Here is a 24,303-nt window from a genome sequence, read left to right on the forward strand (position 1 = left end):
CCTTAGCCTCTTGCGCCTTTATTGCAGTTGATAGAATTTGCTTCTCGTTTATTACCCAAAAGGGTTGTTCTGTGTGCTCGGGTTTGGGTAAAAGCGGAACTCAAAAATAAAGATTAAAACAATAGTTCATACAAAAGTAGTCGATGGGTAGCGTTCAGAATTTTTTTTTCTAGATTCTTGCACAAACTGTCAGGATTTCTAGTTCCAATGGTCGATTAAAACGTCCCCGTACCAAAAGAATGGTTGGGTGCGTAAATTTGCGCGCCATGAAGACAATTATCAATTAGCTTTAATTGTCATTTCCTTGTTAACTGCAATTGCAATTGGGAAGGTTTGGTTGGTGTAAAGCGGGCGCAACAAAAACTAAAACAGTCTCTTTTCTTAAAGGAAGGGGACTTCGAGAAACAGACAACTGGCAATTGACCAAGCAAATACAAGAAGTTGCGAATAGATTAAAGAGGCAGATTTAGAAATAATTGAAACTATTTTAAAAGTACATAGATTCCCCTCTGTTCCCAAATTGAGCTCAAATTCAGCATGTTGTCTAGAACTATGTGATATTATTATTATATTTATTATTTATTTAATTATTGTATCTGCCACTTATGGGCTAAACAAAAATTAGAAATTAAGATACAAAAAACAGGGACTTAAGCACTACAACCCTAGCTCAGACTACAAACGAAATTTGTGCTTTTTAATATTTACAAACTTTTATGAATATTTTTTTTCAAATTTGAGATCACTTAAATGGATTGTGAAAATGAAACGAAACGATATGTCTCCTTCGTTTGGTGGCTGCTTAGTGTTCCTTTTATGGGGTGTCTAAATTTACGAAGAGGCTAGTGAGGGTCTATATCTTTTTTGCTTCATGAAAGCTCAGTTTTACCGGACTCTGAGCTGCGCTTCCTAGCTCTCGCATCCCTAATCCGTCTCGTTCAAACACACACCCACATGAGAAGCACTTTTTCGATCGGTTCGCATTGCTATTGTCGTGGTTGCAGGGACACATGAAATCCTAAGACTGGCAAGGTGTCGCATATAAACTGGTCGCAGAAGTACACCAGCAGCGTCAAGTCGCAGAGATTTCAATTTGTCGTAGAATTAATCGATTTCTCTTCCGATATCGCTTCGTTCTTGTCTTATGCTCTCCTACTCATCCCGTCTGTGTGCCTTCTTTCTTTTGGTTCTCTTTCTTTCAGCCCACCTTCTAGCTGCTTCTAAACCGGTGACTGTCGTGCATGTCCTATTGGTTGGTGTTCAGCGGAGGATTTGCTGCCCATTCTTAGCACGAACTGCCTTGCCAGCTACCCTCCTGTAGGTGGAGCCTCCCGAGCAGAAGCTAACGATTTGCTCCACGTGCAATTCCTTCTCGTGCCGTACACTTTATTTCGTCGTGGCAAAGGCAGCCGTTTTTCGTTCGTCCATTCGGCGTCGAATACGGGTGTGTGTGCGCTGGCACAACAGGAGAAGGACCTAAGAGCGAAACTAGCCCCAACTGCTATCGATTATGCTCCACTATGCTCCGGCCTGACACCCAGCGGGCAAAAACCGGTTCATCATCGGTTCGCGCACTGACAGCGAAGACGTCGTCGTAGTGTGCAGCAGCTGGTTGTGGAAGTTGGCGGACTTCTTGTGGCCGACGACGATCGTGAACGGCGAAGCGAAGTACAGGGCGTGTGCAGACCACGCACGATCACTCCTGGACCGTGAAGACACGAATGGCAGTCACAGTGTGGCCCAAGCACACAGTCAGCACTCAGTTAGCAGTGAAAATTGATCGATGATAACTACTCGGATCTCGTTTGGAGAGCACCTTTAGGAGGCCTGCAGAGTGCGGGATACGATACAATGACCAATAGTAGTGGCTTAGTGATAGTGCCGGGAGGGTATTCTTTGTACCTGCAGCAACGCGCAGCGTACGGCCATCGGAAGGTGGGTCACCAACGGGCCGTTTGTAGTTCAACGTACGTTAGCGATCCCGAAAGTGTGACCCCAACGGCATCCTGCGAATGAGTAGATCGCAGAGTGTATTTATCCCCGACGAAAACGGGGTCCGTTTGTGCAATAAGTTCGTGTCCGCGCGCGTGTGTGTGTGTGCCTCTTTGGAAAATTCGCAATCAGCTGTTTTGTCCTTAATCAGTAAGTGTTGAATGTTTAGGTGCAGGCTGAGTACATACAAATTCGGGGTAAAATAAAGAGAACCCACCGGCTCCCACGACTGGTACCGACCTGTGTGGAACCTTACTCAAACGCGACCTCGAGGTGGGTGGGCTATGGTGTAGTAATTGGGAACTAGTGTAGAGCGAGGTTTCGTCATTTTTCGAACGGCGCTTGGCGCGGAGGTACACGACGGCGACGCGGGGTCTCTCGCTTCTCTTTTGGGGACTACCACCGTAACATTTGTGGGTTCGCACGCACGCAAACGCGGCGCGGCGTGAGACCACAAAGCAGCCACCAAGGCACCGGCAGTCTGCATGGATGCGGGAGGACTCCCAGTGTTTCCGGGTGCCAATCAGGCCAATCACCTGAACAGTCTTCACCTGCAGCAGCAGCAACAACAGCAAGCGCAACATCACCAGCTGACGCTGCAGCAGCAGCAGCAGATGCAACTGCTCAACAGCCACGGTCTCCATCACCAGCAGCAGCAACATCCCCAGCAGCAGCAGCAGTTGCTTCAGCAACAGCATCAGCTTCAGCAGCAGCAGCACAATCAGCAACAGCTACCTTTGCAGCAGCAGCTCGCGCAGGGCGGAGAAGTTCCACAAAAGCGTCAGGCCGTATTCGACAGGCTGAAGCGACGGATCGAAAACTACCGGCGGCGGCAAACCGACTGCACGCCGCGGTTTGAGCAGACGTATAGCGGGATCTGCGAGCAGCAGAGCCTCGAAACGACTGCCCTGCAGAAGAAATACCTCGAGCAGAAGAACAAGCGCTCGCTGAAGAAGACGGAAAAGAAGCAGGCCGAACAGCAGCAGCAACAGCAGCTCCAGCAGCAGCAGCAGACACTTTCGTCCAATCTTCAGAGCAGCGTTCATGTGGTGAGTTACTTCAATGTCTCATATATTCTTTTATGAAAAAGTGTGATGGAATTATCCATAAAATCGGCATGAAAAGTTGGGCAAATAACAATACATATTGAATGTTACTTTTGTCTTGAAAATTTCTATTTTCTCCAACAAGTAAATATGTGTGGATCAAACTGAAAGATAATAATAGTTTTTTTTTATTTATTTCACTGTTTAGTGAATGGTTGGGTTTATTTTTTAATGGTGCTTTTTAGTTGAGAACCATCCAGATAGACACATATTTTTATGCTCAGAGAAATCTTTTGGAAAAGACAAACAAAAAGATAGAAAACACTTTTTTGAGTTTATACTAATATGCTCCAGACAATCATCAGAAAACGAATTCGCAATCGATGGTTATTTGCAACGAAATACTGATAGCAAACGAATAGAAGCTCCACAAATGTGTCAATATATTGCCAGCTTGATTTACCACGTTTCAAATACGTGGTCATCGAGTGCTACGTTTTGTGTGCTCCACATTGATTGGCAAATGGGCGAAAATTGGTTGCTAATATATAACAAAATAAAATTTGAGTATATTGATGAAACCAACAATACCATCTTAGGATTACCCGTTCTTCTAGATACATGAATCTCTGGTTAATTTTAGGCAATTACTAAGGCAACTTTAAAAAGTATTACAAATTTGTTTTCCATAAATGCAAATAATACCAGTGATGATAATGTTTTGATTTCTACGTAGTCAAATGGATTATACTGCATAACTTGGACAATTTATTATTCAATTTCGTTTGCTACATAATTGATAATTAGTAAATCAATTTCGCATGTTGTTCGATCACATACGTTGTTTAAATTAGAAACTTATCACCATGGTGGCGTGGGTTCGAACCTCACCGAAGACCGGATTCTCCTCTCCTGTGCAACTAGTAATCCCCATATAGAAAAAAGACTTATTTTTGAGGTTTCTTTTATAAAAACAAGAAATTTTTAGCAGGTGTAGTTTTAACTGTATCTGGTTAATGCAGTAATTTTTCAACTTCAACGTGAACTTTATACACCAGAGTTGTTTATTTACACTTGAGAATACCTTCTCTACCTAAACTGGTACTACAATTTGCAAGTCAATTTTAATATTTAATTCCTTTTAGCTTCTGCAAATATAGTTGCCAGCAGTACAAACGCATATTTGTTCAATAAACAATTTGTCTCAAAAATGTGTGAATGGTTGGGAGGAAGAGGTGCATAAGCTGAAGAGAGCCGTTTAGCTTTTGCATCGGATAAAACGTTGTTAGGGAACGTAGACGTATGCGACACAGAATTGATTGAAATTAATAATCTCACCTGTTCGGGTTGCATCGCGTCGTGTGGAGGTCAGTTGGATATTTCTCCCGCGTGCCAACTTGCAAGCCGCCTGCATCTCCATCGTAGCACACAAACACCTAGCGTGCTTCTGACGTCCGGTGCATCTGCCCGCTGCTATCGGGATCGTTTGTGTGTGCGCTTAAATTGCGCGATGAGGCAGAATCCAATTTTCGTTTTCAATTTTCACGTCTGACGAACTTTACCGGAGTTTTTTGTACATGTGTGTTTGTGTAGGAATGGTCATCACCTGCTCGGAATTAGCGTTTTCTATATATGAACTCCATGGCCCACCGTATCCACCGAACTATTAATGTGGCTGGTTGGTTTTATATGAACCTTATGTAGGTGTATGAGAATGATTTTTGTAGTATCCTATCCTCCCCCGTCGAGATCATTGGGAGGAGTTGTATCATCGAGTGATACCCTACGGGGTGTTGAATTTCATGTAATCTACTCAGCGACCCAGACTCTGCATCCCTGTGAGACATCTTATTTTGGTTACATTTGACGTTGCACTAGTTCGTGTGCTGCTAGTTTGTGGCATCGATCGAGTTATTGTTAGCATAATGTGCCTGCAACCACTAAATACTGGACGAAGTACACCAAAACGACACTTACTCGAAGAAAGGGAGTGCCTTTTGGAGTTCACTATCCATCAGGTGGTATTTAACAGAACATGTGTTACATGATGGACGTTTATTATTCACATTGCTCAGTATCTTCATTTTCGTAGACGGAACAGTAAGGGTTATGTGAAATTAATCAGTTCATCAGGAAATAGCATACAGCGGTCGCTATAACTACATACAGGAGTAGAACTCCAGAGTTATCGAAGGATTATCCACTACTATTCAAAAAACAAGATGCTAGACACGGCACGTTAAAGGACTTTGAACAGCAATGTGTCCTGTTTGACCTTTATGTTTATGAAGGCAAAAGCACAAAGGCACGCTGCTCGGCCTTTCCAGATCTGACCTGAATTGTTCCAGCTATTTTGTGTTTAGATTGCATAAAGTGTTTATAAAACAATAATACACCTGGCGCTAACCGTCAGCAAGCGTTTGACGTTGGACTTCGGTATGCCAGTTGTGTGCGTGTATGCTTGTACGGTACAGTTCTCATTGATTATTTTTCGGCATGATTGTATGCTTTGGGGGGGGGAACTCGCCTGTATCGCATCGAGCATGCTTATCGGGTACGGTGTATCGGCGAAAAGGCCACTGGCGGTGTGTCCTGTGGCCCGTGCGACCGCAAGGCAATTTTCCCTGGCAATGGTCCCACAGTTGGACAACTGTGCCTGGATCTGACGGGTGAACGATTGCAAACCGACAGTGCGACACCGTTGGAATCGTTGTATGGTTCGGCGAATCTCGACCCGGTTGGAGCAGAACACACTGTTGTAAGTACAGCTGCCATATAAGCTTCGACTAAAGGGCGATGGTTAGCGTCGCTCTTGGAAGCTCCTTCAACGGTACTCAAGTTGTACAATATTAAAATAAAAAAAAAAAAAACAATATACAGTGGCAGGACGAACTCCACGATGTCTCTATCCGAGAGACGACGGCGCAACTTGTTGTCGCTTGTGCTCTCGCACACCCGGTTTGGCTGACACCAGCTGGAGAGCTCAGCAGGTGTCAGCTCAGTCGGTGAGACTGAATGCTGCTTTTTTCCTTCCTTACTTCAGTATCGATTACACAAGTATCACTAACCAGGGGGTGAAGCTTTTGGGCCTGCGTTCACCAACAACTGCGACGAGTGCGACTGACTATGTCGTATATAACATTGGGCTCGTGTATTGAATGTGTAAAATAAAAACATATCTTACTTTTCGAAATGAACGTTTTACTCAAAACTCAAAAAACAACAAAAACTCATCACGTTGCATACATTTTGAAAGGCATGTTCATGGTTTCTTGTTAACTTTCGAGTTTCCAAAGTTTTCTGTTGTTAACTATACTTCTACTAATATAAAGGAATAATTTTCATTTATTACATTTTTGCAAATTGTTCAGAATCAGTAGCCAACCAAGTTTTACTTGCATATATATAACATATTTTTTTTGTCAGTTCTCTACTTTTCTTTTTAAATCGGTGGAATCTCTCTCAATGCATGCATCTCCTCCACTAGTAATTCTCCTTAATTTTAACACTAGATACTCCAAAATGCTTTAATATTTTAATGCGATTACTGTTGTAATATTTTGTTTTGAGTTTGCACTATAGACGAAATATCAAAATTGAATGTCATATCTCACAAACAGACAATTTATTAAACTTTTCTTGAGTTGGACGAAGTGAAAAACAACGTATCGATCGATTGTGGAAGCCAGGTGCCGGACTAATAATTTTGATCGCTTATTCTAGTGTTAATTAAAAATACATATTAAATCTATTGAAAACGCATTGGAACGAAAACAGTTTTTGTAAATGTCATCTAAAGTGAAATAAAATTTGACATTTCTACCAAAAATGACAGTGAATGCAATATTTCGATGCTTAGTCACCCGTCTGGATCTTTGCAATATTGTAATGAAATACGCATAGCAATATTACAATGACTGTCATTTTAGGTAGAAATGTCAATATATCAAACATTTTAAATATGCCGTTATTCTAACTATTAAATTAAATCGAATTTCAAGCAAAGAGTAAAACCGTAACTCTTTTCTCAACCTCTTCTTCGCCGAGCAACGCCGGGCGTCAAGCTAGTGTTCTATACAATTTTAATTTTATTTATTTGACTATTATTGCTAGCGGCTTTACGTAATCTTTTAAATTGGTTTTATGTTATCCATTTTATCAGTCTAATCAATTGCATACAAATGAATATACTCAGAAAAATAATATTTATAGTTGTAGTATAGAAGTCGAAAAGTTGAGTTTCATATTTCTTAACTAACTGTGCTAGTTGATGTACTAGAGCCTTCATTTTTTTTTACACCAGAAGGATGCTCAATACCATTCCCTCCATTGGTATTTTTTTTTCCCTGAGGTACGTTACCGCGCGAGAGAAACCTTCAACTGCGAGGATAGGTCTGGTAGTGGTCGTAGTAACCGCTCACGCACAAACATCGCATGTTGGCACCCGCTAAAGATGGGAACGCGTTGTCACTGTCGCTTCATTCGCGGTACACTTCTTCGATAAGCATCAGATGTGTGTGGGGGATGATCGGTGGACCACTGACAGGGTCGGCTAGGGGAGAGTGTAGTGCCATTGACCTTTCGGGTCGCTTCTTGGCATAACTGCACCTGAGACCTCGACACGCGGGCTTGACCTTATGAAAGAATCAATCGGTTGGATCGAAACCTGACGGTTCCGAACGACACCTCCTGTTGTACAGCGCACTGTAGTGGTTGCCCGTTGCTAAACACTGTTTGAACGTGTAGCTCATGAGGTCAGCTGCAACTTGCAGTTCAGCAGACGCATCACTCTGCACATTGATCTAAAAACTCAACTACAGACATTTTCGACCGACAGTTCTACATACATCGTTTCTTCATCTCGCTTTTACGCTCTCTCATTCGCTTGTGTGTGCGAATAGAAAGAGACCTATGAAGGGATAAGTGGTAGAATGTTCGGTCCTATTTTTAGATCCATTCCATTCACGTATGTTGTTTTGTTAATCGTTTTACTCACTTCGTAAACTGAGAGTTATACCTTTATTTCAAATCTAACGATCTTCACTAGACTAGTCCTAGGGTGGTTCTCTCCGTGACAGAATCATCCGAACAGTGATGTCCGTGGCACAGTCTCTTGAAACAAAATATAGAATAAATCAGGCATGGAATCGTCATCAAAGCTAATTTTAAAGCTTAAATAGGAAACATAAGGATTTACTTAAGTACGGAAAAGAGATAAGCATGTATTTTTCAATTAAAAATGTATCGATATATTGTCTATATTCGTCCTTGCTTATTTCTCGGCATCTACCTACGTCCTTGCTTATTTCTCGGCTGAATCTACCTGTGCTTCGATTTAACCGTATTGCGTCCTACATTAACGTCCCAAACACTTGATTCCGCCGGTCATGGCGTACGTTATTCGAACGCGGTTGCCTCCTCATTAGGCACCGTTTTGACGGTTTGTTGTTCATTTGATTTTGTCAATAACAATCAAATGGAACCTTATGCAAGCCATCCTCCCGGGAACGTGTATTTAATTGGCCGTTGACAGTCGCCGCTACGGCGAGCTTACGTTTCGTAAAGGTTTCCTCCGAGGTCAACCTCTGGAATCCCGATTCCGGGTGTTGGTGGTAGGGAGGGCGGGGTAAGCACATGCAAAGGAATCGGCACCGGACGTTAATAAAATGTTCATTAAAGAAAAGTCACGTGGCTTTAAACGAAAACAGCAAAAAATACACACACACACACATACACACTTAGTAAAGTAACCAATGTGCTTTACTCAAATGACAATCCCTCGAACAAATGAATGAATGAGGTAGAGGGTGAAACAGAGAAGGCAAGAGAGTACTTTGGACGTTGTTACATACGTACTACGTTACCGCAAGGTTTTTCTTCAATGTGTAGGGTTGTCTCCAATGGTTTTTTTTTCCTGTTTTGCTGTTTCTTTTCTCATTGTTGTTGCCGCTGTTTTCCATTGTGTTGCTGTGCAGCAAAGTACAAAATTAATCACGTCCAGGGCACTGTTTACAGTGACACGCTTTGGAGGACGAACTATGGTGCTAGGCTATATTTTAAAGGAGTAGATATCAACTCTTACGCGAATTCACTGTTAATTTACTACCGCGCCAGTAAACAAAGAAAATTTTTCAGAAATTTATTAATGAATTTTCTGTTCGAAAAAAAATCGTGTGACACTTACATGAACAGCCGAAGATCATGGGATGGACGACGGTACGGAGTGGTAACGAGCGTATTTTGATTTAAGAGCTTTCATTGCTACTAAGCTTTACTGCTGCTCATCAAAAACCTTTTAAGTTTCGGTACATTCGGTCTTCGGACATTTTTGTGTATCAAGGGCCAATGAATAGTAACATTTCCTATTTCCAACGTATAATGTGGTACATGAGCGATTATTTTCTACTATAGTTTACTCTGTAGGATTGTCAATTATTAATTCAACCGCCGGAGATGGGATGTCACAATGAATGTACTATACTCAGTTGGACGTTTGTAACCTGCTTTTCATGTTCAAACCTTGGTGGTGACGCTTGACGTTCTCGATCATCGATAATGATTGTTTTGTGTCAATAGAATCCTTTCGGCCGTTTAACCTACGTAGCATTGGCTCGTTTACTTTGTTGTACATAAAACACAGCGAGAAAAAAACAACTTTGGAAAGTCGTAAGCAGTGAAAATTCCTAAGGCTTCATTTGAATTTTCACTCCTGCATAATTAATACCTACGAAGTGTGTACGGTTAAAAAACCGGGCACCATACAGTCCTGGTCCCGGTCGTCCTCGCACTAACACAACTCTACCGTCTGGTGCATTACTATTACGGAGTCGGGATTGTAGTCACAGTGTCGTCGTAGGTACCAGGTTTAGATGGGGGCTTTTATTTTGTGCTCTAGATGGGTTTCCTTTTTGGATGAGCCGAACGAAACCGACGGTCTGATGAGAGGGGTCGAGTTGATGGTGGAAAGGCGGGGGTTGAAAGTTTGCTGACCACGACACCCACCCTCAATGCATGGGAGGAGTGCCCGGATGTCTCTGGTTCGTAAAATCACTCGTTTGTTAACTCGGTGGAAATTACCAATCTGGGTAAGATTCGGTGTAAAAGGCCGTCGTTTGTGGACCCTCTTTTGAGTCCTGATTAACTCCAGGACTCGAGGGATCTTCGGACAACGGTGTGCAGGGGGTAGCAGTCCGGTTAAGAAGATGGACGTTTTATTCTTGTTATAAGGAGCACAACTTGCCTTACCTCAATTCTCAATGCTCTCAGTTCTTCCCATATGTTGTTGTTTCAGGTTTGGTTTCTTTGATGATTACATCTTGATGAATTTTATCTGCCTTCTATGCGGGTATACGCCTGTTGATTCAATATTTGTATGAAGCCTATAAATAATAAATTTAAAATATACTCGCATATATATGGTGGTATTCGTCGATGGTTTTCAACAGAGTCCTCCGTAGCACTTTGTTTGAAAAAATAAAGAAGATCATTTCTAAAATAGATTTAGTTTTCCAATCGATTTTAAATATAGATTTTTGTTGTTCAATTTCTCAGTAAACGATTCACGCTATCCTCTCCTATTGAGTCATTGCACATGTAAACTTTGTATTGCGGGCGATTGTCCAGTGCTTCCACCGTTACCTACCGCTTAATCTTGAACGGCTTATCGATTTTTATAGCTCGTTATGACACGGTGTGCAGCTGGTCAGGGAGAATATGCGAACGAAGGCATCCCAAAACCTTTCCGCTAGGTTACGTCGCTTTCTCTCCTCACCTGTTTGGCGGCACTAACAATCGTGGAAGAAGTTTTCGAACGGGCTTCAAAAATCTTTACGTCCACTGTGATGTGATGGTTGGTGGTTGGCAGTCCGGCATTATGCTGCTCCGTTTAAGAACCTGAAGACTCACGCTGACATGGGAGGCTCCTCTCTCCATTTCCGAAACCTTTGTTTCCGCCTTCCGTGTTCGGTGTTTGCTCTTCCGTTTCGAAATTGGCATTTCGGTTTTCGGTAGCAGGGAAAAGTTCGACCACCGGCAGCCGAAAAGGTGGCGGGTGTTTTTCGTGTAGCGTGCGAAGGCTACAACGTACCATTGGCAGAGAGGACTTGTGGGCTCCAGCCGATTCGAGTTTGAACGCTTTGATATGTTTTATTGCTTGCTAATATGCCAGTAGTTGCTGGAAAGGTGATCTTAATATGATAGAGTTTCAGCATTCATTTATGTTAATTGTTACCTTTATTGACGTTGCTAGTCATTGCTAAACGAGAATATTCCAATTTACAATTATTTGTAAATTGGTTGTTTCAAGAAGAGCTCTACTTGGTATAAGAAATTAAATGTTAGAAGTCTTTGGCTATAAATATCTAATGCTTAAATTTTGAGTAGCTTTTTCATCCTATCTGGCCTTTATCCGACGTGAGCCCTTGGCTGCGCTATTGATCACTTCGATGGACGTGACTGTTAGTAAAACTTCATCCCCTAAACCATGCATTTTCTTTCGTGTAGAGCTCGTGGTTCAGTTTTTGGACAGCTTAACAGCTTCCCCCTACCCGCCGCTATAAGCGCTTTTGCGAAGAAGGAACACTCGGTGAAAGTATAACCGAGAGTCACTCCATTTCGTCGCGAATATGATTGCATGTCTTCGAAATGCAACGTTGTTCGATCACTCGTTTCCCAGCGAATGAAACGGAGTGAACTGTCGGCAAATATGCTTGAAAGTGTATTCCATTTTCCGTAGTTTGTTGTGGTATTGTTCCGAAATGCGATAGGCGCACGCAATTTTCTGTCATTAAATGTGTATTGGTGTGTTTCTTTTTCCGTCGAAAGGGAACGTCACTGATGATACAGTTTGATTTCTACCTTCTTCCCGGAGCCCTCGGTTAGTCGGTGCCTCAGTTTTTGAAACAACCAAAATGAAACACAATAGGCCAGCAACAACACTGTTCATCCTGCGCAAGAACACGAAACATAATGGGATCAAGCAAAAAATACATTTTCCCATAGTTTTTAGTATATTGGCAGGTTCGAGTGATAACAGGGTTTGAAAACCAAGAGGAAGTATAAATTGTAAAGTTAATAATATTATGCTATTTAAGAAAAAGAAAAATACATAATGCGTGTCGTTTTCCTACTGTATTAGCAAATATCTAAAAAAAACTTAATCTAGGGTGCTTATATTTGTCGAATGAGTCATCCATGGGCAACGATCCATATAACAACAGCTGTTAATATCCCTTAGTCGTTCAATTTCCACGTTTTTCACTTCTGGTACAGTTTAGGAAATCCAAATCCACCCTTTATCGCGAGCCCCTCTAGATGACGTTACAACAAAAGGCTATGCTTGTCATCGAAAGGTTGATTTAGGCAGTCACGTAGCGTCAGTTACGATACATATAATAATTAAACTATAATTCGTCACCAGTTACGGCTCTCGGATTCGCCAAATTGGTGGCTTGATATGTTTTATTTACAATTTTTACTTTATACGGTATACGTATTCATTCATTTCAATCCAGTGTTACTTTTTATAATTTAAAATTCATGGTTCATTAATTTCTTGTTCAACTCGAAATTAACGTTTGGTATGCATTTACTTATTTCCTGCCGACGAATATTACAATCTTTGCTAGACATGCAAACTTTTTTATTGTTACTATTTAAATATCATAAGCATTTTTTTAATTCGCTGATAGTGTTCGCTAGAATAGTGGAAATAAGTACACATAGTCTTAGCTATTAGTCACGGCAAATAAGTAGTTGTCAAACTTTATTTAGGTAGTTCTGATGTTGCACGTTGTTGTTATTTACAGTTTAGAATGTATAACGCAACGGTGTGTATGATACGCAGCATATCTTTATATCGGCGTATTGTGTCACTTTTTGTTCATTGCTTAAATGGTATAATAATGTGAGGTTTGCGATTGGGTATAGCAGAACTCATCCCATTCAGTGATGCATATGCACGCGGTAGAAGGGATTTTTATGATGATTAAAATGAAAAGTGTCCCCGCACAATCAAGGGTGCAATTGTGTTGAGTATCTTGGGGCGTTGTGCACCCCGCAACGCTTCCTTGTACCAAGGGTTGATGAAAAAACAACAGATAGGGAAGACAGGGTCACGCTAACGGCAGTGAATGTATGCGGACAATAAAAGGGATTGAACTGTATAGGGGTGTGCACACGTCGTCTGCGCGTTCTTCGGGCGCGGCTAACGCGCAGACGAGGTGTGCGGATTAGCTTCGGCAAAATGCGAAAAAAACTACTGCAGCGAGAGTGAGCAGCAATATACTGCTTTCCTTTGCAACCGTACAGGAGGCAAGGTAAATTTGGAATATTTACGCATACTACCTTATAAGTAACGTACATCCCTAGATGCGCATCTTTGGTTTTTCTTTAATTGTTTGACCATGAAGGAAATTTAATCATTTTGGTTGCTGTTTTCTCATGAAGAACTACAATGTCGGACACAAGTTGTACACCACATCCATTTCTCATTTTTGAGCCTCTGTATTTCCCATTGCACGGCTTATAGTGCATATTTCATTAAATTTCGTCAAAGCCGCTTAGCTAAAGGTAAAGGTAAAGGTCCTACACTCTAACCCGTAAAGCAGTCCTAGATCATGATATACAAACTGTGCCGACGGGTAGCTCAAATCGTAGGTCATATAGCTTGTTCCGGAGCTGTCTCACATATGTCATACCTTGAGTTCATCACTGAACAGCACATTTCGCTAATGGACTACACCTTAGTGAGCAAATTCAAGCCGAGCCTGGCAATGCTGCACGCTGAGCTTCGACTGTTGCTAGAAGGAAGCTGGTTGATTCTGTAACCTCTGACCGATGTTCTCAGTGACGGACAACTGCAGTTCCATTATGACTCGCGCAGCTGAGGAATATGGTTCCGTTCTATGATCAATGCTGTCTTCTGAGTATTATAAGCAACACTGCGTAGGGATTCAAGAAATATAAATTTTATGTCATGTAAATCTTTTGTCTAAAACTGTTGCAGTCTTAAGAACAAACGTTTTGTAGCTAGGACATTTTAAAGAGCTAACGAAAATAGGCGCTCTTCTAAACTCATAGCAGCAAAATAATAGCCGCGGTGCTATAACACAACGGTTCCAACACATCACGTGCCAACTGCAAAGTCGCAATTCGAATTAAGACCCCTTGGGGTACGAAAGGCCGACTATGGTATCTTTTTAACGAACTTTCTTAGAAAGGGACATACTAGGAGACCCATAATTTAGCGACATATCATGAGAAACAATTATAATACTCTTTCCTTTCCTGCTCCTCCAACAGTAACAGAAAAAAACTGGCAGCAGCGGGAATGGGAACTCCGAAAACCCGAACATTTTCTTATCCTGTCGCTCTTCTGGTAGGCAATGAATAACACGATGGTTGCCGAAACCGGCGCGAAAGGTTCCGAGCAATTTTTTTCACTACCACTGCTTTGATTTGTGTACGTACACGAAATGCCGAAATCGTTACTTCTCTCTTTATCCTATGGCAATTTTTGTTCTTCCATCTTCCTCCGATGTATGTTCGGCACATGCAAAAAGAACGAAGTACTGAGAAAAATGCCGATGAAACAGTTTCGAGAGAGAAGGAAGAACAAAAATGATTATATGAAAAAGGGGGACGCAATGAGTTCGGTGTTTCGTTTACGTACACAAATCAAAGCAGTGGTAGTGAAAAAAATTGTTCGGAACCTTTCGGGCCGGTTTCGGTAACCTTCGTGTTTTCCATTGGCTACCAGAAGAGCGACAGGATAAGAAAATGTTCGGGTTTTCTGAACTCTCACTTCCGCTGCAGGCAAGATTTTCTGTTACTGTTGGTGGACCCGGAAAGGAATGAGTATTACAATTGTTTCTTTTTTGGCGCTAAAGTTGCTGGTTGCTGTTGTAATCTGACGGTGTATGCAAACTTTTGAATGGCCTCTCGTACTCCCGTGGGTCTCAAGTTGCAAGTCTGGCCTATTTTGACATGACCTTCAGAGGACTTTTTGTATGAGTACGAAACGGCTCACACCAAACTAGACTAACGCTAGAGCAAAATGCCTCAATTTTGTATCAGCTGCAAGGTCATACAGAACGATATAATTGGTAAAAATAGCGCTATCTTGCGATGTAGGATAACCAAAACAAACATTCGTAATAAACTTATAAATTCCGTTCAATAACGAGAAAACAATAGAACCAGGGAATAAAACACATTTATATTGATTTACAGTTACCGACCATACGATTCCTGTATCGGGAAACCTGTTTGATTGGTATTCTAATGAATACTTTTATCTGTGTATCTATATCAACTTCAAAATTTATTCATTTTTGTACCCACTATCATCTAAGTAATATACATGAAAAGCTGAGGCGATCCAACTTGTAGTTCCAGTAATGTAGGCCAGCCGTTTCGGGCTCATACAAAAAGTCCTCTGAAAGTGATATGAAAACAGGGCATTTGAGAAGATTGGTTGCACGAATGTCTGAAGGGCTCAACCTCTCGGTATTGTCCTCCAACCATAATGTCATGAGCCCAATTATTTTTATTTTACTGCAATGAACTCAGTGCTTATGTTTTTCGATAACGCTTTCAAATGCCCTTTTCTTAAAATGTTTTTCATTGGCCTGTTGGCTCTACAAGAAATAACAGCTACCAAAATAATTAAAATTTCTCCATGCTAACCCACTAGAGAAAACCCAAAGCTGCGCATCTAGGGATGTAAGGCGTTTTTAAGATTGTGTGCGTAAACATCCTAAAATCCGGAGTGCAGCTCAGATTTTACGTTGCTTCCTGTACGGTTGCAAAGGAAAGCAGTATATTTCTGCTCACTCTCGCTGCAGGAGTTTTTTTCGGGGAGGAGTTTCGCTAACCCGCGCACTTCGTCTGCGCGTTCTTCGGACCCGAAGAACGCGCACACGTCGTCTGCACCCCCGGTATGTAACTGAGACTGGTGATGGTGGTGTAATAGTAGTGTTGACGGTGTATTCGATGGTACAGTTCCAGGGCTTCACGCCACTCCTCCATCTCATTTTAACACACCGCGCCCCAAGACATAGTGACGCTTTTCGTCGGCTCTCCCGAATACGTCGACTGGTTTTTTTTGTCGAAAACTGGCACCAAGAAGTACGGATAAAATTGACCCTTATCACGCCAACTGTATCTCTTAGTGTTGGCAAAATCGGTCGCGTCTTGCGTTAGGCTAATGAAAATAAATTGTTCCTCGTGTGAGGATATTTTTGCGAGGGAAAGCATACGGCGTTAAGCAACTACGATGATGATTATCGATTTTGGCGGTCGGGAAGTAGTCCTATTGGCATAGTATTATAGCATATATTCACACAGTCTGGTTCAATAATTGATTATTTTGAGCTTTTCCTGCTTAAATGATAAATTCAATTTGTTGATTGTCTTTAAACATTTAACTATAATGTTAAAATGTAAGGAAAATGGAAGATTGATTTAGGGAAGAAGCTTCATTGTAAGATATTAATGAGTTAGAGTTTTTTAACAATCTGTTTTTTCATTTTTGTCAAGCACTTTATATAGGTACTTTGCGCTGCTTTATTCTGATTTTTGCATTCCTAAAATTACGTAAACTGAGTGGTCGGTTATTGAGTCTACTCACTCAAATAAAAATGCATATCAAGGATGAGGCACGATAGATTCGACAACCAAATTGATTGGAAACATTATTACGTAAAAGATAAAAATGATTGCTTTAAAAAAAAGAAAAATTTAGAAGCAAAACTAACGCGTTATGTCAAAGACAGACAATGTCTTGTCTCGGAAAAAGGTAAAACATGATATGTCATGTAGTAAAAATAGCTTTATAAGTTGTATTTACTGTAGTTGTATTACCCAGCGGAATCAATTTTTAATGTCAACAATAAACGGTATCTACTGTCACTTTTGTGCTTTGAGCTTTTATTTCTCTCACAAATGTTTAGCTTTTTCCTTTCAACTGTATTTTTGTATTTCTTCCGTTGTATATTGTATGTATTTTCGAACATGTTTGTCCTTTTTTTAATCTTCCATATATAAACTTTTTTTTTTAGAGTTTGATAAAACGAGTGGCAACTATACAGTAATTGTTGTAGTGAACTATTCGATTCCAGAAACGTTATCGCGTGAAATTGTAGCTCACTAATATGCGGCACTAGCGTATACTACGGCTAGTTTCGTGCCGATGTTGTCGTGTAATGTCGTGATTGTGGTGCAACGGCATTAGCTACACATGCATTGTGCGCTGGCTATGGTCATTACAGCAGAGTTACCCACCCAAGGGCTAGCTGCTCGCACCGATGCTGCCGTTTCTTCGCCTGCCTGTGCTGCGCGCGGGTGTGTGCACTCACTTTATGTACGGCGGAAATCATAAGTCGGCCCGGGCGGCTTAGGGAACTGGTGACTCCCTTCTCTTTTTTGAATTTGGTATGTTGCGGGCACTTTCAAAGCCATGGTTTACCAGTGCCGTACAAGAAGAAGGAGGAGGCCCTCTTATGAACCTTCTTGCTACGCCTGCAAGTCGCGCTACAATGCGTTGGACAATGGAAGGAAGAAAAGCGGGGGGAAAAGGCGGGGGACACGGTCATTATTGCACTAGTGTGGTTGACTGTTGATGATGAAATTTGTGTTCGCGGGTGCTTGTAGTATTTTTTTTTTTGATTTTCGGCACCGATTGCACGTCTCTCTTGAACGTTCCCGGAGTTTTCGCTTTTCCCACCGGACTGATTTCCATTTTACTGCGTGCTAAGATGCTGGCGAATGAATGTGGACCGCAGAGTCGCGCTTGTACCTGCTCGCTAAACCACCCTGTGGGAGGCTGCTTTTGGAGAGTTAAATTTCTTACCCTACCTCACAGAGTCAAAACACTCTGACACGGAACGGCGAAAGCTTAGTTCGAATTCACTATCGAAGCGGATGGAAACGTAGGAAACGGACCGTGCAGCGCTCGAACAGAGTGCGGTTTCTTCCAAGCATTTTTTTCTCCGTTCTGCTTTCACAAATTTTGTGCAGGGGAGTTTGTTTTCCCAGCAAATTAACGGGGAAGTTTTTACGAAACAAAAGTTTGTCTACCATGGAATGCGTTTGAATCAAATCGATTGATCGATGGCCGCAGTTTTAAGCCAATGGTCGTAGGTGCTAACAAGTTTCAAATAGAAACACATCTATATCAAAATAATACAAGAAAAGAAGCTTTAACCGCTTCTTGAAAAAATTATAAAAGTTTTGGCAAACATGTTAATAAACATTCAAACTTGAACTTTAAATAAGAAGTTAAAATATTTTAGTGACATTACAAAACGCTTAGTTTTATGTGTAGAAAACTTACATGAGTAACCATGTCGCAACGATGTCGATGACATAAGTTAATCGTAGAGCTTTACGTTCCTACTGCAGAACCTTTCTGATTGAAAGCTATTTTATCGTGGAAGCTTTTATGTTGGCCTTTGTAAAAAATGTGTCCGCACAGTCCTTCATTTTTATTTCTTCTTTTAATTTCACCAGGAAATTATTTCCTTCGAATCAGAATTGAAATACACTTTTGATGAACAAAATCAGCAACTATAATATTGTAAATTAAATTGAATTTTCTGCACTTGCATAGGATTTATTACAATTTTTCAAATAAATTTAAACTCATCTTTATCACATTTATTAGATTAAAACCAACCGTGGGTTATGAAGATAAAGCTAATATTTAAATCAGACTCACTGTGTTCCTGATACTGATTGTCTGGTAAAAAAAAAGAAATACTAATAGTTTCCAAAGCTTACAACGGAGACGTGGAGATCGGTGCGATGAATGTGTGTGAGCTTATACGAGCACGACAATAGAAGTGCAATATTGGCCCTGGGTGTTTTGTTGTGTGCGTGTGCTTAAGGCTCCAAAAGCTTAGATCGTACCAGGGGAGCAGGAAAAGTTTATCAATGAAAGGCTCCAAAGATGTAGCCTCCGTAAAGAAAGCTCAAAATTGATTACCTTCAAGTGTCGAAAGTAGCTGCAGTTTTGTTGAATTTTATTTAGGTTCACCAACGTGTATTTAATATGGGTGCTTCTTTTAAAATACGTACATTACTTTTCAGTAGAGTGATGGACTAGTGCACTTATAGCAGTATAAAATGTTGTTAACTATATTTTACTCAAAGGAATTTTAGCTGAGCTTAATGGAAGTGTTTTTTGTTTGTCTTAAGCTTTCGGTCGAGATACAAAGTTTGTTAAACAACTGTTCGCTTCAATTCGTTATTTCATGAAGGTAGTGAAATACTTTAGTAGTCTATTTTATTTTGCTGATTTGCATAAAAGGTTTTTTTTTGGTTTTTCTTGCATGTTTCGAAACTTGATTGAATCGAAGCACAATTTAGGTATTGGAATCCATAATGGTACAAGTATTAGGTAAATTTTTTTCACAAGCTACCATCTTTGTATGATTTTTGCATACCACGCTTATACGGGTTATTATGAACACCCTTGCTAATTCCCAACACTGATACACCTTGCTCAACGAATATGTATTTAATTTATTACCCTTTTGAGAGACGAAGATCGAATAAAAGTAAGCTGAAGAATCCGAGAAACAGTTAAATCGCGTAAGCCAGTCATCACCAACACACCAGCATGAGCGGGTTCTTTTGATGCCTGGCCGATTACGGCGCCTGTGCTCACGATGAGAAACTGTTAAACTTGACGGATTGTCTATAACGTCGCGACCGCAACTACGAGAAAATCTTGCAATCGCGCAGATTACACTAGGGCAATATGTGTCATTAGGAGATTCCACGACCATACGAGCATCAGGATCGATCACCAATGCTTTGCGGTGTCTGACATAGGCCTCCACCATTTTTGCCATGCCTTGGTTCATTGTCCCTGCCTTAGTAGCTCTATTCTGTTTAACCTTACCGACTTCGCACTATCGTTATGATCGGTTAGGGACCGTACAGACATAGATGAACTAAGAAAACCCAAAAAGGAAAGCGTTACGGTACCGACTATAGTTATTTGTGATGGATAAAGCTACATGCAAACCAAGAGGAAAGCAAGAAACAGGTAGTACGTATTCAAATGACAGCTTATGAAGTATGATTGAATTCGTATCCAAAAGTATGATGCATTGAGTTTTCAAATATCGATCAAAGTAGCTACACATACTTATTGAAATGTAATTGCAACAACTTAAAATTTCTTTTTTCATGAATGATAAAAAGGTTTTATAAAAATAAACGGATCGATCTTTGTTCTAAAATTATCTCAACTGATCCGGCAGAAGTGTGCTAGGTTTTGAAGCTACATACTTCAACAGACCTTCGTTGCCTTCCTGTGCTCCTTCAGGTTGCGGAGGAGTAAAATTTGCGTGGGATGTTTTCTTGTTTTTGACTAAACTTTTGACGAATTCCGCAACTGCCCGACAGATAGGTATCCGCTGCGAATTTATGTACTAGTATTTTATCGTGCCGACGCGTGGGTTATGACGACCCGCAATGATTGTCACTGAGACAGTATAATATGAATTTTATACATGCGAAACGTTAGAAAAATCATAGGAGATTGCAATATCATGTTGTATAGAGCAAGGTTTATTGATTTCCATTCGTCTATGACTGTTTATTACTCGTCGTACGTCGATTTAGATTTAATCCATCCTGATTCCCAAACAACATTTACTTCTTGGGTTTTGGTTCTGCTTAAAGATTTGCCTTCGCATAGTGTAATGTAAGCTCGGAAGAGCTTATCCCAGTAGTTCGGCTGGTTATCGTTACGAATAAAGCTCGTTTTTTGTGACAAAACAATTGGACTCTCAGTCTTTCAAAGCTTTCTGCCTGAAAATTGGTTTCCTCAAACTGATGGATGTTTTCTCGGTTCGGTGCCGTATTTAGACAGATAGACGTTGTACAAACGTACAGTATACGAACCGTATTTTACATGATTGTTTCCAAATTTTTATCCCTAACTTGTGATCAGTTCGTTTAGCGAAACTCTTTTCACTTCTTGAATTTATTGCTTTATTTCCAAGTTGTTCAATGTTTTTCACCACACTCAAATGGTTTTTTGCTGACAGTTTGAAAATGATGCTAGTCGTGCAGCTTATACTCTGTATTTCGCATGTTTTTTGTTTTTGTTTTTCTTTCTTCTTTCCTTGCAATCATCATGCTGCCAGTGTGAGCGTACGTGATTCGGGTACCAAATAAGATTTTTATTTTTCATCTAATTGCCCGTACCTCTCAGCCTCTCTCGTTGGTCACGGAAACCGGAGCTTCCTTGTTTTCTTGGTTTTGCTTGCGTATTTTCATTTGAATGGGAATAAACTACGCTGTTGAGTTACGTCGTTGAGACTTTCAAGCGTGAAGTTCAAACAAATTCCTTTTGTTAGTACGTTCAGTTTTGTTTCTCAGCTTGCGTCAATCAATTTTTAAATTAGTTATCCTCTGTTAAAAACTCTGGTTTAATTTAACTTTCAAGTAATTTCCAAGTTCCACCCCAAACAACTGATAAGGAATTTTGAAATATTTTATTTTGGAACATTTTAGTTTTACTCGATTTGCTTGATTATTTATTGATGTTGGATAAAAGTACTTATTTCTTTATATTTAAATACATACAAATGAATGGCTTTTCGGTTATCAATGTTGTTCATCCAGGTGTGAGATAAGCTTAAAAATTTGTAGATTATCGTTCAGTTCTGTATCATATCTTGATTGGCAGCGAATGTCGGGGGCAACCGGTAGAAATGTCTTATCGGAAGTGCCTACTGGACGTATTGGAGCCATTGGAAACGTATCATCAGTTTACCCCCTCCGCAAACCACCTTTACAGTACATACCATGTTCACAAAGGAAGGGGAACTACTAGGCAATATGATCAAGGTGCTCTGCAAAACTTTCCCACGGCACGGTTTCACGGCGGTGGCGTTTGAGTGTGTCCCTTTTTCACGTATCATACCCCCTTTCAGTTAGTCATAGCGTTGAAGCGTTGCGTTAGCGTTGGAAAAAAGGCATTCTAAGCGCAGCATAAATTATGCATTAAACATAATCTTGGATGAAGTACTAGTTTAAAAATATTCTTCTTCTTCTTGGCGTAACGACCGTGTTGGTCATGCCTGCCCTTTAAGGGTTTACAAGACTTTTCCCCTTTGTGTACGTGGATAGTCAGTCCTTTCGCACAGGGGAAGGTCCGGTCTCGGATGGGATTATCGGGCGCTCATAGCCCGTTGCTGGCGCTATCACCAGGTTGTCGCGGGCCCCCGGACTCTAAAAATAATGTCATGTCAAAAAACAATAGTTAAAGCTTAAAGACGGTAGAGTATTACAACATTCAACAGCTCAATTTTTAACAGGTTCCGCTTAACGAGTTGTCATTTATAAGACAATTGTCTTTGTTTTGTATCATATGTTTTATAAAACATACATGCGAAAGGGCATATTTAATCTATCGACTTGCGGGAAACTTAACATCAACGCTAACATTTGTTGCATTTTGATTTCAAAGAAGAATGGTTTAGATTTTAATTTAAATGCCTAATTGACAAAATAACTGTGTAGTTATTTTAATTTAAATGCTAAACTGTTTTATTAACACCTATCCCATTCATTTTCAAGATATTTGATGAAGAAAATGAAAAACTTGAAAATTGACCAATTGTAGGGTTCTAGTGACCATTACATCAAAAGAGTTTAGTTTTACTAACAGTTTTATTGACGAAATGTTGTAAATCGTTTCCGGTTAGCTTTGAATTGAGTTGAAGGTGTAGTAATGAGATTTTTGGGTCTGAAAATTTGATTTCGTTGTAGCGTAGACATTCTCAAGTCTATTTGAAGTATAAATTTTAGCATTATTTTCTCATTTTTAAGTGCTAATATTGCACTACAAAACCCGTACTGTAAACAAAAAAGTGGCCCATAAGATTATGTCATGCCAACCACAAATGTGGCAGTTGGACAGTTTACATTTTAGTGAAATTGCAAATAACTTATGTCAAATTGTTTCTGTTTTATTTTCAGGTGAGTTTTCTCGTTCTCGCGATAACCGTGGCTGCCAGTGGCAATGTATTCTATTTCCCGAAGTGGTAAGTGAGGGACAATGTTTTCGGCCAAATTAGCACTCGTCAGCGGGTTTGCGAGCGGCGGAACGATGTGCGGAGTTGATGCCGTCGTTCGCTATCATTAAATCCCAAGGGTGGTTGTGCAATCAAAAGTGTTGACCTTCAAAGAGCTGTAACAAACCGGTTACCGGTGCACGCGACGTTTAGCGGAAAGTCAGCAGCCAGCGCCGGCTCCATGGGGCGATAAGGGAGCGACACAAACTTCGCGCACAAACCGCGCTATTTCGTTGGTTTCTGCGCTTCGGTCCGATTGCTTCGTGTCGATTGGAAGATTCTGAAACATTTCATCGTAATTTCTCGATAAGAAATGGGGAAAATTTCATAGATCTGAAACATGGAAGATTGAACACTCGCAAACATTGCTTAAAATTGACTAACGCTTCAGTTGCCCATTTATTTCTATTTCTATATTTAAAAGCACAAAATCTTATTTTCGTTACGTTTGCTGATAAATTACTTTTATTAACAAAGACTTTTGCCAGCAAAAATTGTATTCTCTCTCTCTACCAGAAGAATTTGCACAATAACACAAATGGAAAAATGGTGTTATCTACTACTCTAGTAGAATGTACCGTTGCTTTAAGCAAGAAGAATCCGTGTTATTACTTAAGACAATATTATATTTCAAACAACACTGAACATTTGATCAAAACAAGTCAATCTTTCTAAGACCGAATAAAATCGTCATCAATTTTACATTACTGTTTTTTTGCACATTAAAATTAAATTATTTATTTTGAAGAAACAGAAATTTGGTTTATTCCCGAAAAGATCCAAAGGAAGATTTTCGAGATTAAAGTGGATGAAAACGTTGAGGTGTAGGCTTATAACTGACGTTTCATGTGGATTTGATTACGTTATTGGTCTTCATTTCGTTTCAATAAAAGAGTCTAAGTCTATAGGCACTGTTTTTAAAGATCTCTTTAAATAATAACGCAAAGATGAACGCAAAGTACTCTCGTGCACTAAGGCTACTACTAAGTAGTGGCAACTGCTGGTAAATACCATGTTTTTGGCACCTTCTATTGATTTTGCTCACTCTTACAAACGTAATGGTTTCCTTCTCGCTCAAGTGTGGTACTCACTTGGATCAGAAGGCATCTCCGTGGTGAGCGCTCTACACGTATAAATTGAACCACTTTCCGTTGACAGGCAGTGCATGC

General features: G+C 40.5%; 1 protein-coding gene across 1 annotated transcript in view; it reads left to right on the plus strand.

The window, feature by feature from the left end:
- Window positions 1-2,477: 2,477 nt before the first annotated feature.
- Window positions 2,478-24,303, plus strand: part of LOC131287950 (neurogenic protein mastermind-like) — an 80,658-nt gene continuing 58,832 nt past the window's right edge. Inside the window, exon 1 of the mRNA XM_058317044.1 lies at window positions 2,478-3,041. Within this exon, the coding sequence (XP_058173027.1) occupies window positions 2,478-3,041 (564 nt within the window). The remainder of the gene's footprint in view (window positions 3,042-24,303) is intronic.

Source organism: Anopheles ziemanni, chromosome 3, assembly GCF_943734765.1.
Source record: "Anopheles ziemanni chromosome 3, idAnoZiCoDA_A2_x.2, whole genome shotgun sequence".
NCBI classification, from domain to species: domain Eukaryota; kingdom Metazoa; phylum Arthropoda; class Insecta; order Diptera; family Culicidae; genus Anopheles; species Anopheles ziemanni.